Genomic DNA, 19,162 nt, shown 5'->3' with positions numbered 1-19,162 from the left:
CTCTCCCACTGTACAGTAGAGCCCTCACCTTATCCCACTGCTGTGATCTAAGAGAACATCTCAGCATCTTGGAGAGATATATACGTGTCTGTTAGAAACAGCGTAGAACGTGGAGCAGGGGAGCGTGTGAAGTCAGCTGTGCAGACTGTTCCAAGAGCCGTGGCCCTATTTGTTCTGCAGTTAGTGTAAAAACTGGACTTTGGGGTCAGGACGGAGAAATACGGTCTCAGGAAGAGGCTACCCCATTGCTGCGTTAGTTCTTGCCCATTCCCACCTCACAACTCTGCCATCCCTGGAAAAGCATGTTGAGTTGTGGGGCTCTGTGGACAGGATGTGCGCGTGTCCTAGCTCCCACCTGCTGTCCCAGGGTCATTGTTAAACGAGCACCCACTTCCACTGTCAAGTGTCCCAGTTTGGAGGATGAATTACATGATCATCTTAAAGTTAAAGGAACCTGTTTTTAAGCCCAAACATAGTGACACTGAATCAGGGCTCAATCAGTTTAGAATCTATAATGATTGGATAGAGGCTGAGCAGAAATTGCATTTTCATAAGCAAAGTTTTAGGGAAAAAGACTTGAAAGAAAACATTTTTAAAAAGCTAGTCTCGATGTTACATGAAAAAACAATAAAGATACTAAAGAAGTCCAGCTCAGCCCTGCTAGACTGGGACTTAGCTATTGTGAGCACGAAATATCCATTTCTGTTCATTAATATACAAATCAGAATGTCTGACCATCCTGGTTTTATTACTAGATGCATTTTAAGTGTAGCAACATTTCCTTTCTTTCAGTTAGTTTCCACATGCCGCTTTCACTAAGTCAGAGAGGGCGTCTTCCTAGGTAGTGCAATTTAATGTTTTACTTCACTGTCTCCTTAATCATCCTTCTCTGTATTTTTTGATAAACTATTTTTTCTAGGAATTCCTGTTTTTCCTATTTCTACTCCAAGTCCAGAAGATCCAGTAGCTGGAGATATAAAAGGCAAGTAACTTCTCTTTTGGTTTAACTTCAGTGAAGATGTTATGCTCCATATCCCTTTTCTACTTCCTGTGCACATGGCTATGTCCAAGTTCAAGTCATCCTCATGGGACCATGGTGGTGCCTTGCAGGTGTGTCGTATTTGGTTTTTGTGGGGGTTTTTTTGCGGTACGCGGGCCTCTCACTGCTGTGGCCTCTCCCGTTGCGGAACACAGGCTCCGGACGCGTAGGCTCAGCGGCCATGGCTCACGGGCCCAGCCGCTCCGCGGCATGTGGGATCTTCCCGGACCGGGGCACGAACCTGTGTCCCCTGCATCGGCAGGCGGACTCTCAACCACTGCGCCACCAGGGAAGCCCAGGTGTGTCGTATTTGGGCTTCTCACCTCCCATCATTCTCTACTCCAGTCTGTCCTTTGCAATGGCACCACCTGATGGAGACCAAGAAGAGTTTTTAGATTGTATGTTGCTAGATTGCTCAAAAACCTTCAGTAGCAGTCGGTTGCCTGCTGTGTTATTTGGTTCTCCATAAAGGGACTCTGAGAAAGGAATTGAGTGCAAGTAGTTAATTTGGGAGGTGACACCAGGAAGCATCAGTAAGGGAGTGAGTCCGAGACTGAAGGGAACCCTTATGAAGGTGCGTTAGCAGGCAGCCCTGGAGCTGCAGCCCTCTGAGCGACTCTGGGAGGCAGCAGAGAACTTGCTCAGCGTTATCCCAACGGAACGGATAACTTCAGTCACCTGATGTACATGGAGGGCTACCTGGGGCATTAACTTTCTGGGCCCGGCCTACCAGAAAAACACCCAGTGAAGAGAGTGGCAGGGGTATGCAGGAAGCAGCCTTTGGGGTGGAGAGGTGCTACACCCACCTAATCCCGGATTCTGCAAGTATTTTATGACCACCTGCTATGTGCATAGCACTGTTCTGGCTGCTGGGGACTTAGTGAAACGAATTTCCCAACTCTCCTGGAGCTTATATTTCAGTCGGGGGTGGGGGTGACTCCTACAATAACATATTTAATATACAAACAAGTAAAATCACTAATGTGATAGATTATGATATGCAGGGTTGTGTCCTGCACAAGGTGTTACTTTTAAATGGGAGTCATCCATCCACATTGTAGGTGTAAATTAACCCACATGAGAGTATTCCAGGCCTTTGGGTTCGATTCTGGAGCTGTGAGCAGTTCGCTATGTGAACCCACAGTGGTGCTCACAGGGACACACACGCTCAGAAGGGCGCAGCACATTGCATGCACACAGCCCACGGCCATCTGGGTCAGGCTTGGGTAACCTACCTGGTCTCGTCCCCCAAGATGGGGAAAGGCCTGATGGTCACGTGCTCATCTCACTGGGAGCACATGGACCCCTCTTCCTGGTGCGTCCGGAGTGTGAGTGGGCAGGGAAGGGGCACTGGTGGCCAGACAAGAACATGGTCTCTGGAGGGCCATCCTTGGTCAAGGAATTCAGGTTCTACAACAGTATATTAGCTCCGGGTGCGTTGGCCATCAGTGCTGTGGAATAAATAAGGCCGAGAGAGAGAGGGTAGGAATGTGAGGTTTGCACATGTAATTAGGTTGTCAGGGAAGCCCTCCCTGAAGAGATGATTAAGCAGAGTCGTCAGGGGGCTGAGGGCTGAGCTCTGCAGGTGTCTGGGGAGAAGCATCTAGATGCAGGAAAGAGTAAGTGCAAAGTCCCTGGGGCAGGACATGCCAGGGGTGTTCCCTGAACAGAGAGAGATCAGGGGTGTGAAAGCAGCGTGAGCGAAGGGGAGGGGGTGAGGCGGGCAACCCGGGGACCAGATTGCAGGCCCTCGTCAGCCACTGCGCGGACGTAGCCTCTACTCTGATGAGCCAGGAGAGTTCGGCACAGGGAAACTACGTTGCGTTGGGGTGTGGCAACTGTGTTGAAGACCAGCTGTAGGAGGAGGAGAGAAGAAGCAGGGAAGCCATCGTGAGGATGATCCGTGAGGAAGAGATGGTGGTGTCTGGGACCCCGGAGGTGTCAGTGGAGGTGACAAGCAGTGCACAGACGGTGGATATAATCTGAGGATGCAAAACCCACAGGACTTGCCTGGGGGTTGCTGGGCAGAGGTGGACTGTTAGGGCAAGAAGACTGGGGGTGGCTCCCGGCTTCTGCATGGAGCACACAAGGAGCGAAGGGGAGGGGGTGCCATTTGTTGAGCGGGAAAAGCTGTCAGAAAGGAGGAGGCGGAGCCCGGGGACGGGCTGGGCAAGGGCCTGCGGACCCGTGGCGGGAGCATGTGGATGCTCTCTTCTGGTCTTTCTGTTTTTCTTTGCAAAATAAGAATCAAGATGGGGGCAGAAATTGAGGCTGGGGAGAAGGCCTTGGAGTTGAGGAGAGAGAAGGTATGAAAGAGGCATCCTGGAACGCGGGGGAGTGAATGGGCTTGGGGAGTGTCACGGGATTTGGGGCAGCACAAGGGCTCACCTGACGTCAGCTCTCACGTGACCCACTTTACCTTCCTGTGCCGTTTCCTGCTTGTGCCCTGCCCACACCCGGCTCCTCTGAGCAGACCACGGCGCTGGGGTATTATGCGGGGTATTGTCTTTAGCTTTCATCAGACACTTGGTCATTTGGGGACAGTAGCTGTGCCTGACTCGCTTTCTAATCCCCACAGCACCTGCCGTGGTATCCTGCCCACAGCGGGTATCAGCAAGCTTTTGCTTAAATGTTTGTCATTTGACTAGAATGGGACTCAGCTTTTGAGCCTGGATTATGACACACATCTCTGGTTTCCTTCCACAAACGTGTTTTAGATCTTTCATTTCTGGTCTGTTTCCCTTTGTTATCCCATTCTTTTTTCTCCCCAACTAGATTGGTGGTGACTTCAGGGAAAGAAATTTAACTGAACTTGAAGGGAAGTTCAGACGTCTATTACAAAATATTAGAGAAGCCCCAGAACACAGCCTCGAGAAAAGAAGTTTCAATTAGTGCAATTAGATTTAGTTGGGCATTGGAAGGCACAGATACCCACTTCAATTTGGTTTCCACTAATGCATTTTAAAAACACCCAATTTGGGGCCAAACTTCTGGCAGTGAACATTAGAAGCACAGACATCTCAACTGCCAGGAGATACACAGCACTGGATAATACCAAGTCCCTCCCACTCCAGAGAATTTTATTTCATTAAGGCTCATTAATGCTTTCATGTCTTCTGATATAGTGGTTCTTAAACAGGGCTATGTTTTAGAACCCCATGCTTTTGCAGAGTATAAATTCCTGAGTTTCACCCCCAGATCTTTTTTTTCCACCAAATATCTTATTTAAAGTTTTCCATATATACATATAATTTCCTAAAGATTCTTTATAAATTTCTTATGTATTTGTTCCTTTGAAGTTCCAGTGTTCTTTTTTTCTTTTACTTTTTTTTTAGTTTCTGCACGTACCAATTCCATGTTATGTTAATAATAGTGATGCTTTTTTCTAAAAACAGTAGTATAATTTTCTAATTATCCTAAAAGATTTTACTAGGCAAATATCTAACTAGCTAAAATAAATGTTCTTGCATTTCTTTTTTTTTTTTTTTTTTTTTTTTGCCGTACGCGGGCCTCTCACTGTTGTGGCCTCTCCCGTTGCGGAGCACAGGCTCCGAATGCGCAGGCTCAGCGGCCGTGGCTCACGGGCCCAGCCGCGACGCGGCATGTGGGATCCTCCCGGACCGGGGCACGAACCCGCGTCCTCTGCATCGGCAGGCGGACCCTCAACCACTGCACCACCAGGGAAGCCTCTTGCATTCTTATAGGTTAGTTGGGCCTGAGGTCAGCTACACAAACTCTGAGAGGCTATTTTTGGAGTGAATCTCTGCATACTCAAAGCACATGTAGCATAGTTCGTTCTTTTTTTTTTTCATTTTTTTTAACATCTTTATTGGAGTATAATTGGTTTCCAGTGTTGTGTTAGTTTCTGCTGTATAACAAAGTGAATCAGCTATATGTATACATATATCCCCATCTCTGCTCCCTCTTGCGTCTCCCTCCCACCCTCCCTATCCTACCCCTCTAGGTGGTCACAAAGCACCGAACTGACTTCCCTGTGCTATGCAGCTGCTTCCCACTTAGCTATCTATTTTACCTTTGGTAGTGTATATATGTCAATGCTACTCTCTCACTTAGTCCCAGCTTACCAGTCCCTCTCCCTGTGTCCTCAAGTCCATTCTCTATGTCTGCATCTTTATTCCTGTCCTGCCCCTAGGTTCAACAGAACCTTTTTATTTTTTTTTAGATTCCATATATATGTGTTAGCATATGGTATTTGTTTGTCTCTTTCTGACTTACTTCACTCTATATGACAGACTCTAGGTCTATCCACCTCAGTACACATAACTCCATTTCGTTTCTTTTTATGGCTGAGTAATATTCCATTGTATATATGTGCCACATCTTCTTTATCCATTCATCTGTTGATTGACACTTAGGTTGCTTCCATGTCCTGGCTATTGTAAATAGAGCTGCAGTGAATATTGTGGTGCATGTCTCTTTTTGAATTATGGTTTTCTCAGGGTATATGCCCAGTAGTGGGATTGCTGGGTCATATGGTAGTTCTATTTTTAGTTTTTTAAGGACCCTCCATACTGTTCTCCATAGTGGCTGTATCAATTTACATTCCCACCAACAGTGCAAGAGGGTTCCCTTTTCTCCACACCCTCTCCAGCATTTACTGTTTGTAGATTTTTTGATGATGGCCATTCTGACCGGTGTGAGGTGATACCTCATTGTGGTTTTGATTTGCATTTCTCTAATGATTAATGATGTTGAGCATTCTTTCATGTGTTTGTTGGCAGTCTGTATATCTTCTTTGGAGAAATGTCTATTTAGGTCTTCTGCCCATTTTTGGATTGGTTTGTTTGTTTTTTTGTTATTGAGCTGCATGACCTGCTTATAAATTTTGGAGATTAATCCTTTGTCAGTTGCTTCATTTGCAAATATTTTCTCCCATTCTGAGGGTTGCCTTTTCATATTGTTTGTGGTTTCCTTTGCTGTGCAAAAGCTTTGAAGTTCCATTAGTTTATTTTTGTTTTTATTTCCATTTCTCTAGGAAGTGGGTCAAAAAGGATCTTGCTCTGATTTATGTCATAGAGTGTTCTGCCTATGTTTTCCTCTAAGGGTTTTATAGTGTCTGGTCTTACATTTAGGTCTTTAATCCATTCTGAGTTTATTTTTGTGTATGGTGTTAGGAAGTGTTCTAATTTCATTCTTTTACATGTAGCTGTCCAGTTTTCTCAGTACCACTTACTGAAGAGGCTGTCTTTTCTCCATTGTATATTCTTGCCTCCTTTACCAAAGATAAGGTGACCATAGGTGCGTGGGTTTATCTCTGGGCTTTCTATCCTTTTCCATTGATCTATATTTCTGTTTCTGTGCCAGTACCATGATGTCTTGATTACTGTAGCTTTGTAGTATAGTCTGAAGTCAGGGAGCCTGATTCCTCCAGCTCCATTTTTCTTTCTCAAGATTGCTTTGGCTATTCGGGGTCTTTTGTGTTTCCATTCAAATTATGAAATTTTTTGTTCTAGTTCTGTGAAAAATGCCATTGGTAGTTTGATAGGGATTGCATTGAATCTGTTGATTGTTTTGGGTAGTATAGTCATTTCCACAATGTTGATTCTTCCAATCCAAGAACATGGTATATCTCTCCATCTGTTTGTATCATCTTTAATTTCTTTCATCAGTGTCTTATAGTTTTCTGCATACAGGTCTTTTGTCTCCTTAGGTAGGTTTATTCCTAGATATTTTATTCTTTTTGTTGCAATGGTAAATGGGAGTGTTTCCTTAATTTCTCTTTCAGATTTTTCATCGTTAGTGTACAGTGTACAGTGCAAGAGATTTCTGTGCATTAATTTTGTATCCTGTTACTTTACCAAATTCATTGATTGGCTCTAGTAGTTTTCTGGTAGCATCTTTAGGATTCTCTTGTATACTATCATGTTATCTGCAAGCAGTGACAGTTTTACTTCTTTTCCGATTTGGATTCCATTTATTTCTTTTTCTTCTCTTATTGCCATGGCTAAAACTTCCAAAACTATGTTGAATAGTATTGGTGAGAGTGGGCGACCTTGTCTTGTTCCTGATCTTAGAGGAGATGGTTTCAGTTTTTTTACCATTGAGAACGATGTTGGCTGTGTGTTTGTCATATATGGCCTTTATTATGTTGAGGTAGGTTCTCTCTATGCCTACTTTCTGGAGAGTTTTTATCATAAATAGGTGTTGAATTTTGTCAAAAGCTTTTTCTGTGTCTATTGAGAAGATCATATGGTTTTTATTGTTCAGTTTGTTAATGTGTGTTACATTGATTGATTTGTGTGTATTGAAGAATCCTTGCGTTCCTGGGATAAAGCCCACTTGATCATGGTCTATGATCCTTTTAATGTGCTGATGGATTCTGTTTGCTAGTATTTTGTTGAGGACTTTTGCATCTATGTTCATCAGTGATATTGGCCTGTAGTTTTCTTTCTTTGTAACATCTTTGTCTGGTTTTGGTATCAGGGTGATGGTGGCCTTGTAGAATGAGTTTGGGAGTGTTCCTCCCTCTGCTATATTTTGGAAGAGTTTGAGAAGGATAGGTGTTAGCTCTTCTCTAAATGTTTGATAGAATTCGCCTGTGAAGCCATCTGGTCCTGGGCTTTTGTTTGTTGGAAGATTTTTAATCACAGTTTCAATTTCAGTGCTTGTGATTGGTCTGTTTATATTTCCTATTTCTTCCTGGTTCAGTCTTGGAAGGTTGTACTTTTCTAAGAATTTGTCCATTCCTTCCAGGTTGTCCATTTCATTGGCATATAGTTGCTTGTAGTACTCTCTCATGATCCTTTGTATTTCTGCAGTGTCAGTTGTTACTTCTCCTTTTTCATTTCTAATTCTATTGATTTGAGTCTTCTCCCTTTTTTTCTTGATGAGTCTGGCTAATGGTTTATCTATTTTGTTTATCTTCTCAAAGAACCAGCTTTTAGTTTTTTTGATCTTTGCTATTGTTTCCTTCATTTCTTTTTCATTTATTTCTGATCTGATCTTTATGATTTCTTTCCTTCTGCTAACTATAGGGTTTTTTTGTTCTTCTTTCTCTAATTGCTTTAGGTGTAAGGTTATGTTGTTTATTTGAGATTTTTCTTGTTTCATGAGGTAGGATTGTATTGCTATAACCTTCCCTCTTAGAACTACTTTTGCTGCATCCCATAGGTTTTGGGTCACCGTGTTTTCATTGTCATTTGTTTCTAGGTATTTTTTGATTTCCTCTTTGATTTCTTCAGTGATCTCTTGGTTATTTAGTAGTGTATTGTTTAGCCTCCATGTGTTTGTATTTTTTACAGTTTTTTCCTGTAATTGATATCTAGTCTCATAGCGTTGTGGTTGGGAAAGATATTTGATGCGATTTCCATTTTCTTAAATTTACCAGGGCTTGATTTGTGACCCAAGATATGATCTATCCTGGAGGATGTTCCATGAGCACTTGAGAAGAAAGTGTATTCTGTTGTTTTGTTTTGTTTATAAATTTATTTATCTTATTTATTTTTGGCTGCGTTGGGTCTTCGTTGCTGTGTGCAGGCTTTCTCTAGTCACAGCGAGTGGGGGCTACTCTTTGTTGTGGTGCGTGGGCTTCTCATTGCGGTGGCTTCTCTTGTTGCGGAGCATGGGCTCTAGGTGCATGGGCTTCGGTAGTTGCAGCATGCGGGCTCAGTAGTTGTGGCACACGGGCCCTAGAGCACACAGGCTTCAGTAGTTGTGGCACGCAGGCTCAGTAGTTGTGGCTCACGGGCTCTAGAGTGCAGACTCAAGTAGTTGTGGCATGTGGGCTTAGTTGCTCCGCAGCATGTGGGATCTTCCCGGACCAGGGCTCGAACCCATGCCCCCTGCATTTGCAGGCAGATTCTTAACCACTGCGCCACCAGGGAAGCCCTATTCTGTTGGTTTGGGCTGGAATGTCCTATAAATATCAAGTAAATCCATCTTGTCTAATGTGTCATTTAAAGCTTGTGTTTCCTTATTTATTTTCATTTTGGATGATCTGTCCATTGGTGAAAGTGGGGCGTTAAAGTCGATTTCCCCTGTTATGGCTGTTAACCATATGTATTGAGGTGCTCCTATGTTGGGTACATAAATATTTACAACTGTTATATCTTCTTCTTGGATCGATTCCTTGATTATTATGTAGTGTCCTTCTTTGTCTCTTGTAATAGTCTTTATTTTAAAGTCTGTTTTGTCTGATATGAGAATTGCTACTCCAGCTTTCTTTTGATTTCCATTTGCATAGAATATCTTTTTCCATCCCTTCACTTTCAGTCTGTATGTGTCCCTAGGTCTGAAGTGGGTCTCTTGTAGATGGCATATATCACCCCCAGATCTTAAATCTAGATTTCCAGGGGTGAAGTTCAGGCTGGCATTTTGCACAGGTTTTCCAGATGATTCTGTCATATGTCTCTTGTTAAGAACAACTGCTCTAGTTAGTAGAAATTCCTGTTTAGTGGTTGGCAGACTTTCCTGTAAGGATAAAGATAGATAAAGATAAAGATAAAATATTTTCATCTTTGTAGGCAAAGTTGTGAGTACTCAAATCTGCTATAGTAACATGAAAAGAATCATAGACTGTATGTATAATAAATGATTGAGCTTGGCTGTGTTCCAATATAACTTTGTTTACTAAAACAGGGATGGGTCTGGCCCTCAGGCCATAGTTTATAGATCCTGGGATTATATCAGCATCTCTGAGTTTGGGATTCCACAGCCAGGCAATGATGTTTTACCAGGAGCTTCCAGTGTGCAGCCCCAATTGAGAATTTTAGAAAATCCATAGGCTCAATTCCAGACACTTGAACCAAAGGGGACGTGAAGCAAAAGGACAGAACCATTTTGCAGATCAGAATGTTTTTAGGTTTTTCGTTATGTTTCATGACTGGATATTATTTGGATTTTCTGGGTCCAAGTGATCATTTATAACCACTTAACATTTATTGTTAGGAGGTCAACGTTTAGTAGACACATCTTCAAGGGCTCTTTTTGAAAATGACAGGATACACAAAACATTCACTCTAGGGGGACAGTGGCCTCCGGGCATGGGCACAGTTTTATTCCTCCAAATTCAAACAAAGAGTGGTGACAAGCAAAATCAACAGCTGCAGGAAGACTCCAGGTGCTTACCTTAGGAGATTGATACGGTCTTGGGATGATTTTGTAAAGCAGCGCATTTGACCTGAAGACATGGCTGCCCAGAGGTTTCTTGACAAATACCATGAGAAGGTGTTGATCCCCCATCACTTTGGAAGGAGCTACTTGCCATTGCCGAAGTATTGCGTCAGTGTGATCGGGGCCAGGGCACGCGCTAATGATGAGAACTCTGAGAGGTGGGGCGACCGCCACTAGGGCATGCCTTCCTGCTGTCTCTCCCCAGGCTGGGCATTTCACCTGGCTGGCAGGGTGGGGCATTCATTGCTTGCATGGAGACAAGCCAGACACAGCTTAGAGGTGAACGGGTGAATTCTGATATCTCGGTTTGGCGGCTCTGTGCCAATAAAATAAAACTCAAGGAATGGTGTGGTGTTTACCCAAGAGAATTGTCGTCTTGAATATTTAGCATATTCTTCATTCATTAAACTCCTATTAAGTGCCTCCTCTATACTAGGCATGGCCAAGGCAGCTACCTCTCACGGTCCCTGCTCCCTGGAAGCCCCCAGGCCTGTGGGAGACACACAGACAAGCAGTTAGAACAGCAGGAGTTGATGCTACGACAGGGCAAGAACACGGAGCCATGGGAGCAAACACAAGGGGCATCTTTACAGCTCCTTACAGAAGGGAGGGAGGGAAGGCAGGTGGGAAGGAGAGAAGGAGAGAAGGAAGGATGGAAGGAACAGTGGAAGGAGGAGGGAAGGAAAGGAGGAAGGGAAAAGGCAGAGATTCTAGAAGGGCTTCCTGGGACCAGGAGGAGGGGGCATTGAGGATGTGGCAGACCTGTATATATATGGTGACGATTTTACAGCAAGTGACAGGAAGGCATCTCGAGGAAGAGCCACCTTTTTCGAGTTTGCATAGAGGTGCCACACGGGCTCTGGCAGCCTGAAGGTTTTGAAGGGTCTGCTGTGTCACACATGTCGAGGACTTTGGATTGGGTACTGAAGGCATTGGGTCACCGTTGAGGGGTTAATCTGGAAATTGATATGCAAAGGTTGGCATTCTAGAAAGATCACTCCTGACACCAGTGTGGAGAGTGGGTTGGAAGAAGACAGGAAGCAGACAGCCTTGTCAGGAGGCTCTTGAAATAATCCAGGCAAACGAGGATGAGGTCCTGGAGGAAGGCTCTGGAAGTCTGGAAGGAGAGGAGGATTGCGGGCGCTTTCCTGAGATATAAGCACTACGGCCTGGTGAGGAGGTGTGGGAGGTGAGGGTCGGGGAGAAGTGAGGGACCTCAGAGATTTCTGGCTCCTGCACCATGTAGGAGTACTTGCCAGATAAGTTAAGGGTCAGGTGAACGTGGTAACCACTACACTGTGGAAACCATGCCTAAGTTAAAAAGTGAATTTCAGAAACAGAAATTTAGAAATGCACAGGCACTAGATGCTTCCTTTCTGTTTACAAGTGGTTGTAAACCGGGATTCCTTGGACTTCAATGCCTTTGTAAAGTTCAAGTTTCTTACTGAATTCCAGTGCCTGGTCTAATGCCAAGACTGTAATTGACAGTAAACCTTTGCATTTCCCTGTGGTGTTCTCAGCCTGTGGGGCCCTGGCATTGGGACCTTGTATGGCAGCTGTGATGGAAAGCTGCTGTGATGGACAGCTGCTGTGATGGACAGCTGCTGTGATGGACAGTCAGGGCGGTGCTCGTGCCAGCCTGGGTTCCAAGGCTTCTCTTGTGATGAATATGCCCTTGGACACATCCAGTGCCCTTCTTGTCAAGTTAGGTGACTGTTGAAGTATAAACAAGTTAGAGATTATGCAAAGACTGTAAAGTTGCTCTGATATACCCTGATCTTTTTTTTCTTAATTATTGCAAAAAAATAATTCCACAACTTTGTTACTAACCTTTTACCTGAAAAAAGGCAAAGGGAAGGTGTGGGATTTAGCTAACTTTTCAGATTATCTGTTACTCTAACCCTTGTAGAAAACCTTTCTGAAATGCGTGAGACTTCCCTTCCTTGAGAAGTAGGGGGAACTCAGTCAAATCTTTGAGTCTTTCAGGATCTCCCTCAAGGGACCATGTTGCAGGTTTAGATGCTAGTGTTCTTGGTTTTTTAAAATCTTTATTAAGTATAATTGCTTTACAATGTTGTGTTAGTTTCTGCTGTACAACAAAGTGAGTCAGCTATATGTATACGTATATCCCCATATCCCCTCCCTCATGAGCCTCCCTCCCACCCTCCCTATCCCACCCCTCTAGGTTGTCGCAAAGCACCAAGCTGATCTCCCTGTGCTACGCAGCTGCTTCCCACTGATGCTAATGTTCTTGATAGAAATGTAGATGTTTTAAATATGAGAATGGTTTGAATACATACACTAATCTGGAACATACCTTGAACACAGCTTTTAAAATCAGTTATCAGCTTGTATTCTTGGCATCATAGAAAGGGCATGGGCTTTAGAATCAGACAGACCTGGGTTCAAAGCCCTACTTAGCTCCTCTGGCTGTGTGACCTTGGGCAACTTAATTAACCTTTCTACTAACCTAAATGTCCATCGACACATGAATGGAGAAAGAAGATGTGACACATATATACAATGGAATATTACTCAGCCATAAAAAGAAACAAAATTAAGTTATTTGTAGTGAGGTGGATGGACCTAGAGTCTGTCATACAGAGTGAAGTAAGTCAGAAAGAGAAAAACAAATACCGTATGCTAACGCACATATATGGGATCTAAAAAAAAAAAAAAAATGGCACTGATGAACCTAGGGGCAGGGCAGGAATAAAGATGTAGCCATAGAGAATGGACTTGAGGACACAGGGTGGGGAGAGGGGGAAGCTGGGGCGAAGTGGGAGTAGCATAGACATATATACACTACCAAATGTAAAATAGCTAGTGGGAAGCAGCTGCATAGCACAGGGAGATCATCTTGGTGCTTTGCCACGACCTAGAGGGGTGGGATAGGGAGGGTGGGAGGGAGGCTCATGAGGGAGGGGATATGGGGATATATGTATACGTATAGCTGATTCACTTTGTTACACAGCAGAAACTAACACAACATTGTAAAGCAATTATACTCCAATAAAGATCTATTAAAGGGCTTCCCTGGTGGCACAGTGGTTGAGAGTCCGCCTGCCGATGCAGGAGACACGGGTTCGTGCCCCGGTCCGGGAAGATCCCACATGCCGCAGAGTGGCTGGGCCCGTGAGCCATGGCCACTGAGCCTGCGCGTCCGGAGCCTGTGCTCCGCAACGGGAGAGGCCACAGCAGTGAGAGGCCCATGTACCGCAAAAAAAAAAAAAAAAAAAAAAAAAAAGATCTATTAAAAAAACCTTTCAGAGCATCTTTTTCCTCAACTATCAAATGCTTACGTATCTTGCAGGCTTTTGCTTGACTTCACTTTTAATCCATCCATAATAAAGTCAAGCAAGAGCCCTGTCTTCTTGGGAAATATTTATTGATTGAGACATACTGTACATGGCAGTGGGAGTCCTGAGGTGAGCTCTCCCTAAGTTTTCAGTTTGATAGGTGTTTCGTTCTTCTATTGCTATGTAATAAATCACCCCAAAATTTAGTGGCTTAAAACAATAAGGGTTATTTCTCGCAATCCTGTGGCTTGGCTGGGCAGTCTTTCTGCCGGACTTGCTGGAGGGTCTGCTGGGGCTCGGTGTCTCTCTCCATGTGGCCTTTTATCCTCGATGAGGTCAGACAGGGTACCTCCCTGGTGGTCTCAGGGTTCCCAGAGGGTGAACATGGAAACCACAAAGCCTGTTGTGACCTGGGCTCTGAAATCCCACAACTGCACTTTCCTCTCATTCCACTGGTCAAAGTCAGTCATGAGGGCAATAAGTGATTTCAATAATTAAAGTCTGAAAGACAAACACAGCTAAATAGAGAGTGGGAGAGGGAAGGGGGAGCTGCTGGTACAGACTGGGTGGGGAAGGCCTTCCTGACCGAGACCTGAAGGTTGAGAGGGAACCAGGGGAGGGGTGTTACCTGCCGGCCAGAGCAGAGGTGCTGAGGTAGGACTGGAAGCAGCCTGCCTGCTGGGAAGGGCTCATGCCTGGAGGATTGAGACAAGCCGAGTGAGGTCCCCCAAAGCCACGTCTGGCACTTATTAGGGCTAAATGTATGTTCATCTCTTTTCTTCTGAGAAATGGAGGTAGGAATATGTTTAATTCAAGGTTATCATTCGATGGGAATCTATGAAGTTGAAGTTTTACTGAACAAGGCTCAGTTTGGGGAAAAACAATTGTTTCCATGGGGTAGATGCTAGAAGATTGTAGGTACTTTGCAAACCAGTGCCTGCCCTGGATGTTTCTGAATGGTATCTCTGATCTTTCCAGGAGAGATGTTTTACTCCTCTTAACATGCAGTCTTCTGGGTTAGGACTGTATGTAAACCATAGATTACTCAGAAGCTGTGGGTGAAGGGATGGAGGATAGAGACCCCTCTGAACATCTCTTCCCCTTCGCAGGCTGTGACTGTAACCTGGCAGGAGTTCTCCCTGAAATATGTGATGCCCACGGGCGGTGTCTGTGCCGCCCCGGGGTGGGGGGCCCTCGGTGCGATGCCTGCCGCTGGGGTTTCTACTCCTTCCCTGTTTGCCAAGGTAAGTGGGCCACACGTATGTAGTGATCGTCAGTCCCCCGAGGTAAGTTTCCCCCTGAGGAAATGCAGAGGCTCCTTTTGGCAGAGCTGTGAGGCCTATTGTTTAATAAATGAGCCCCTGGTCTATATATGTATGTTACGTGTGACTGTCCTCAGGGCCAGGCCATGTCACCTCCCCTCCTTTGTCTTTTCAGCCTTACTCTTCCTCCTCCCAGGTGGTCGAGCCCATGGGCTCTGGAGTCAGCACCTGGGTACAAATGCAGGCTCTGGGCAGGAAGTGGTACCTGGATAGTGTTGAGGAAACCGCCAAGGAGAAAAGGGCAGGGAGCAGGGTGTTCCGGGCGAGGGAACGGCACACACAGAGCCACAGACTTGGTTCGCCTCTAGTAAGAGTCACTGAAGGCGCCGGAGGGGAAGGGGAGGAGTCTGGCCAGTCCCTAGAGCATGATGGGTGTGCGGTAAATGTTGGGTGACCGGCAAATGAATGAATGAATTTGCCCCCGTTCTTCTCCTCCGCCTCCTTCCCTTTGCCTGCCATTGTTCTCCTCGGTGGCTAAGGTCATAGGGAAAACGAGGGGAGAGAAGAAGGGAAGGTGATCAGTCAGGGCTCAGGGCCGGAACTAAACCCAGCAGGGACTTGCTGTGGGTTATTAGGTGCTGACCGACTCAGTTAGGCTCCAGGCTGGGCTTCCAAGGAGGCTCCTTGTGTCAAGCCCAGACTCCTGCGATGCAGCTCAGGGACAGGGGGACCGCGGTCCTTCTGCCTCCATGGCCATCCAGGGCCCCCAGGAAGCCAGCCAGGGCACAGCAGCAGAAATGCTCAGCCTTTCTAATCTTATTCAAGTAGTTATTTGCAAAACCCGATTGGCACCCAGAGCCCAGCGCCAGGAGAATCTGAGAAGTGCTGTTTCTAGCTTCCAGCCTCTGAGCACAGGAGGCGGGTAGCATCGGCGCGGAGGCACGTCACCCATGAGGGCGGCCACGCTAAGGAGCTGGGAGAGTGGGGCAGGAGCGGGAAGGTCCCTCCCCGAAGCAGGAGACAAAGTGGCGAAGAACCAGGTTTGCACTAGCTATCAACTTGAGTACGTTCTTAACCCCTCTGTTCCTCAGTTTCCTGGTAATAGCGCCCACCCTGTGACATGTTGTGTGGGTTACGTGTGTACTGATGTGTAAAATTCTCAGAGCCCGGGAAGCGCTCACCTGTACGGTAGCTGCTGTTCCTTTAACCCTCCTTTCTCTGCCTCATACTTCCCTCTACATCATTTTAAGAGCCTGTAGCCTCAATCCTGGTTGATCTCCCTGTCTGCATAGATGCCTGTGTGCCATATCCCAAGCCCTTCTTTTTCCTCCTCATCCCCTGACATGTCCTGGACCTCTATCCTCTGCCCCACTTCTCAGCCTTTGCCTCTCGGGCCACAGAAGCTCTCGGCAGTCCCTGCCCAGAGATTTAGGTCACCTGGCAGGTGGAAGGGTATGGAAAGGTAGGGGTATCTTTTGTTTCCCTGCCTTGAGTTCAACCAGAGAAGTTCTGTATTAGAATTTGGAATGCCCAGCGCATTTCCCGTGGAAACCTCAGTACAGGTGATGCTTATGTTGGAGTTGCATGCATCATACTAGAGGCAGATTCAGTGCTGAGCTGGCGCTATGGTCTGGTGTGGTCACCTTGTCCTTGTACATATATTGTTTCTGTTGAAAGATGTCCCAAATAATGAAGCTTTGGAGCACGAGTTGGGGGTGCTTACATTTCTATTTTAAGCTGGAGGCACTGAATCTCTCATTGACCAAATGAAGGAGAACTCGCAGGAGGGAGACGGGATGGAGGCCTTCCACCTCAGGGTCCACTAGGGGCCAAGTCTAGAGGGACTTATGTGGGGAGCAGGCAAGGTTAAGAGTAGTGAAAACGAGGTCTGTCAGACAAAAGCAGGAGGAGAAGGTTCAGGGCAGCCTCATTCCTGGCGGGGTGTAGAGGTGTGCCCTGAAGTTTGTTCTTCCAGATTTGAACCATTAGGCTCTGGAAGCGTTTGGGATGCTCCTACATTCTGTCAGCGATGGTCTCCCTTCTCTAGTGCTTGCTTTTTCTAACAGCTTTTGTGATCTTTTAAATTTTTTCCTCGGGGGCAGCGTTGAAGCCAGTGGCTGAAGCCCAGACATGCTGAAATCTGAATCTGGTCTAGCATCAAGGTCTGACCCAGTATTTTGTGATCTTTCTTAGATGAAGTTGATTGCTTGGCCCCTGGAATTTTAGAATCAAACCAGTGTGGCCCCAAATGCTACATCAGATGGTCTGGTATATTCTAGCCAAAAATGTTTGTGTGGCTTTGTTCTATATTGCTTTAAAAATTTTAAAAGTCTTCTTAAAAAGAAGTCTAAAACCCTTCCCAATTGCGCTTGCCAACTGCAGTCCAGCGTTTATGTTTTGCATTAACTTAATTTACTCCAGACTTTAAGCACAAGGCCATCTCCTTCTCAGTTTTTTTTTTTCTTTTTTGGTACTGGGCCTCTCAATGTTGTGGCCTCTCCCGTTGCGGAGCACAGGCTCCGGATGCACAGGCCCAGCGGCCATGGCTCACGGGCCCAGCCGCTCCGCGGCATGTGGGATCTTCCCGGACCGGGGCACGAACCCGTGTCCCCTGCCTCGGCAGGAGGACTCTCAACCACTGCGCCACCAGGGAAGCCATCAGTTTATTTTTGACTCACTCAAGTGCCCTGCAGTTTTCTTTCTTGTAGCTGAAAGTCAAATCGTAGATGTGAGGCCACATAGAGAATTGTCTCTGTGTATTTCAGTTTTACGTTTGTGTTGACGTCTGACTCAGCTCTTTATGTGCAACCACAAAACACACCACGACTCTCTGGAAGCTTGGTCCTTTGGGGGTTTACTGTTCCCTTTTCCTCCTCTCCGTCCTGTCTGTCGTCATTCCTGCCTTCCTGTCCTTCATCTTTCTCTTCTTCTTCTTTCCTTCCTCCTCCCCCCTTTTTTTTTTCTGGTGCAGTTTGCTAAGTCGCAACTAGTCAGCACTTAGAACGGAGGCCAGGAGGGTGGGAGTGTGGAGACAGCGGCCCTCCCATGACTTGGCACTGAAGGCACTCAACGTGCAGCTGCCCCCAAACCGCAGTGGCCCAGGGCCCGAACTGTCCCCATTGGAGTTTGCTCTAGTCTCTGGGTTGTAGTTGCAGACTTTTCCTTAGAAAAGTCCTGGCAACATATGTTGCCAGTGCAAGATTAACCTCCTTCTCCGTGTCAGCATATTCTCTTGAATCCGACAAACTGGCCCCGGGAAGAAGCCACATGCACCGGCAGATGGCAGAAGACACAGCAGGGGAAAGTTTCTGACCTGGGATGCTCCCGGGAGAGCCCTCCCGGCCTTTCCAAGGGGGAAAACAAAATCCACAGGGCTGGGCCAAGTTCTGTGCAATTTTGCTTTGAACGGGCCCTTTGCTCTGTAATTCAGCGTGTGTCTAGGAGAGCATTGAGGTGATTGGAAGAAGCCTTGGGATTTTCTGTAGATCTGATCTGCTCTCAGCCCAGTTAGCCAGAGAAGTGGAGGGTGCTAAGTATCGTGGAACTGAAATGCTGGCTTTGCGGCTGTGAGTGAAGAGCGCCAGAGAAGGCGCCAGCCTGCTTTTCCAACAGAAGGAAAAGCTGTAACATCACGCGCGACGAGAACACCCCTGAAACAATAAGGAGCTCTGTTTCCCTTGCAATTTCTGTGTTGTCTAGGACTGTCGCCTCACTCCGTGAGCTTATTCACTGCAGGGGAAGAAGCTGGCATCCCTCAGAGCAATACCTCTCACAGCAGCGCTGCAGGGGTCAAGGAGAGAATGCACATCTGTAGAACTACAGGGCTGGACCTGGAAGAGCATTTCAATAGCTCTTATCCCTTCATTTAACAAACATCTGTTTGGCATGTACTAGGGACCAGGGCTGTGCTTGATGCTGGAAGATTTGGGGGGAGCACAGCAGACAAGCTCCCCAATTCCCTGGACATTTATTATCTTTTTTTTTTTTAATACTCTTTGGGAATAAAAGTGTCTTAGAGTAAAAGCACAGTGAGGAGCAGACGAGAAGAAAATACTCCAGAAACTCCGAAGAACCTGGCTCAAAACAAAGTGCAGAATCAAAATAGTCACAAAGGCTTACAGTATTTCCAAGAGTGAGAAAAGGCCGCCAGTGTTGGGGTTCGGGTTTGAGGTCTGGCAACCCTCACTGATAGGTGGATTGAAATGCGAAGTGTGATGCCAGATTGAGGAACTCAGGATTTAAAATAACGTACCCGCGTTTAAGGCTGCATCTTTGTTTTCACTTCTGAAGTGTAACTCCGTCTCCTGAGGCTCCCTGGACAAACCCCTTTGGCCTTGGGAGTCAGGGTCGGTGTCACGCACATGATGCTGGCTGGAGCTGCCGCCTCTGTGCTCCAGGCTCCTGCTGCGGCTACCCCGACTGCCTGCACA

General features: G+C 46.2%; 1 protein-coding gene across 6 annotated transcripts in view; it reads left to right on the top strand.

The window, feature by feature from the left end:
- LAMA3 (laminin subunit alpha 3) overlaps positions 1 to 19,162 on the top strand; it is a 242,767-nt gene that overhangs the window by 75,964 nt on the left and 147,641 nt on the right. For all 6 annotated transcript variants that reach the window (XR_004485306.2, XR_007471729.1, XM_004273749.4 and 3 more), the window contains exons 11-12: positions 920 to 982; positions 14,580 to 14,714. Coding sequence is in view for 4 of the 6 variants with exons in the window: in XM_004273749.4 (XP_004273797.1) it covers positions 920 to 982; positions 14,580 to 14,714 (198 nt within the window). In the remaining 2 variants the exon portion in view is untranslated. The remainder of the gene's footprint in view (positions 1 to 919; positions 983 to 14,579; positions 14,715 to 19,162) is intronic.

The sequence above is a fragment of the Orcinus orca genome, chromosome 15 (assembly GCF_937001465.1).
Source record: "Orcinus orca chromosome 15, mOrcOrc1.1, whole genome shotgun sequence".
In the NCBI taxonomy this organism is placed as follows: domain Eukaryota; kingdom Metazoa; phylum Chordata; class Mammalia; order Artiodactyla; family Delphinidae; genus Orcinus; species Orcinus orca.
The sequence above is the reverse complement of the archived record's forward strand: the minus strand, read 5'-3'. Positions and strand labels throughout refer to the sequence as shown.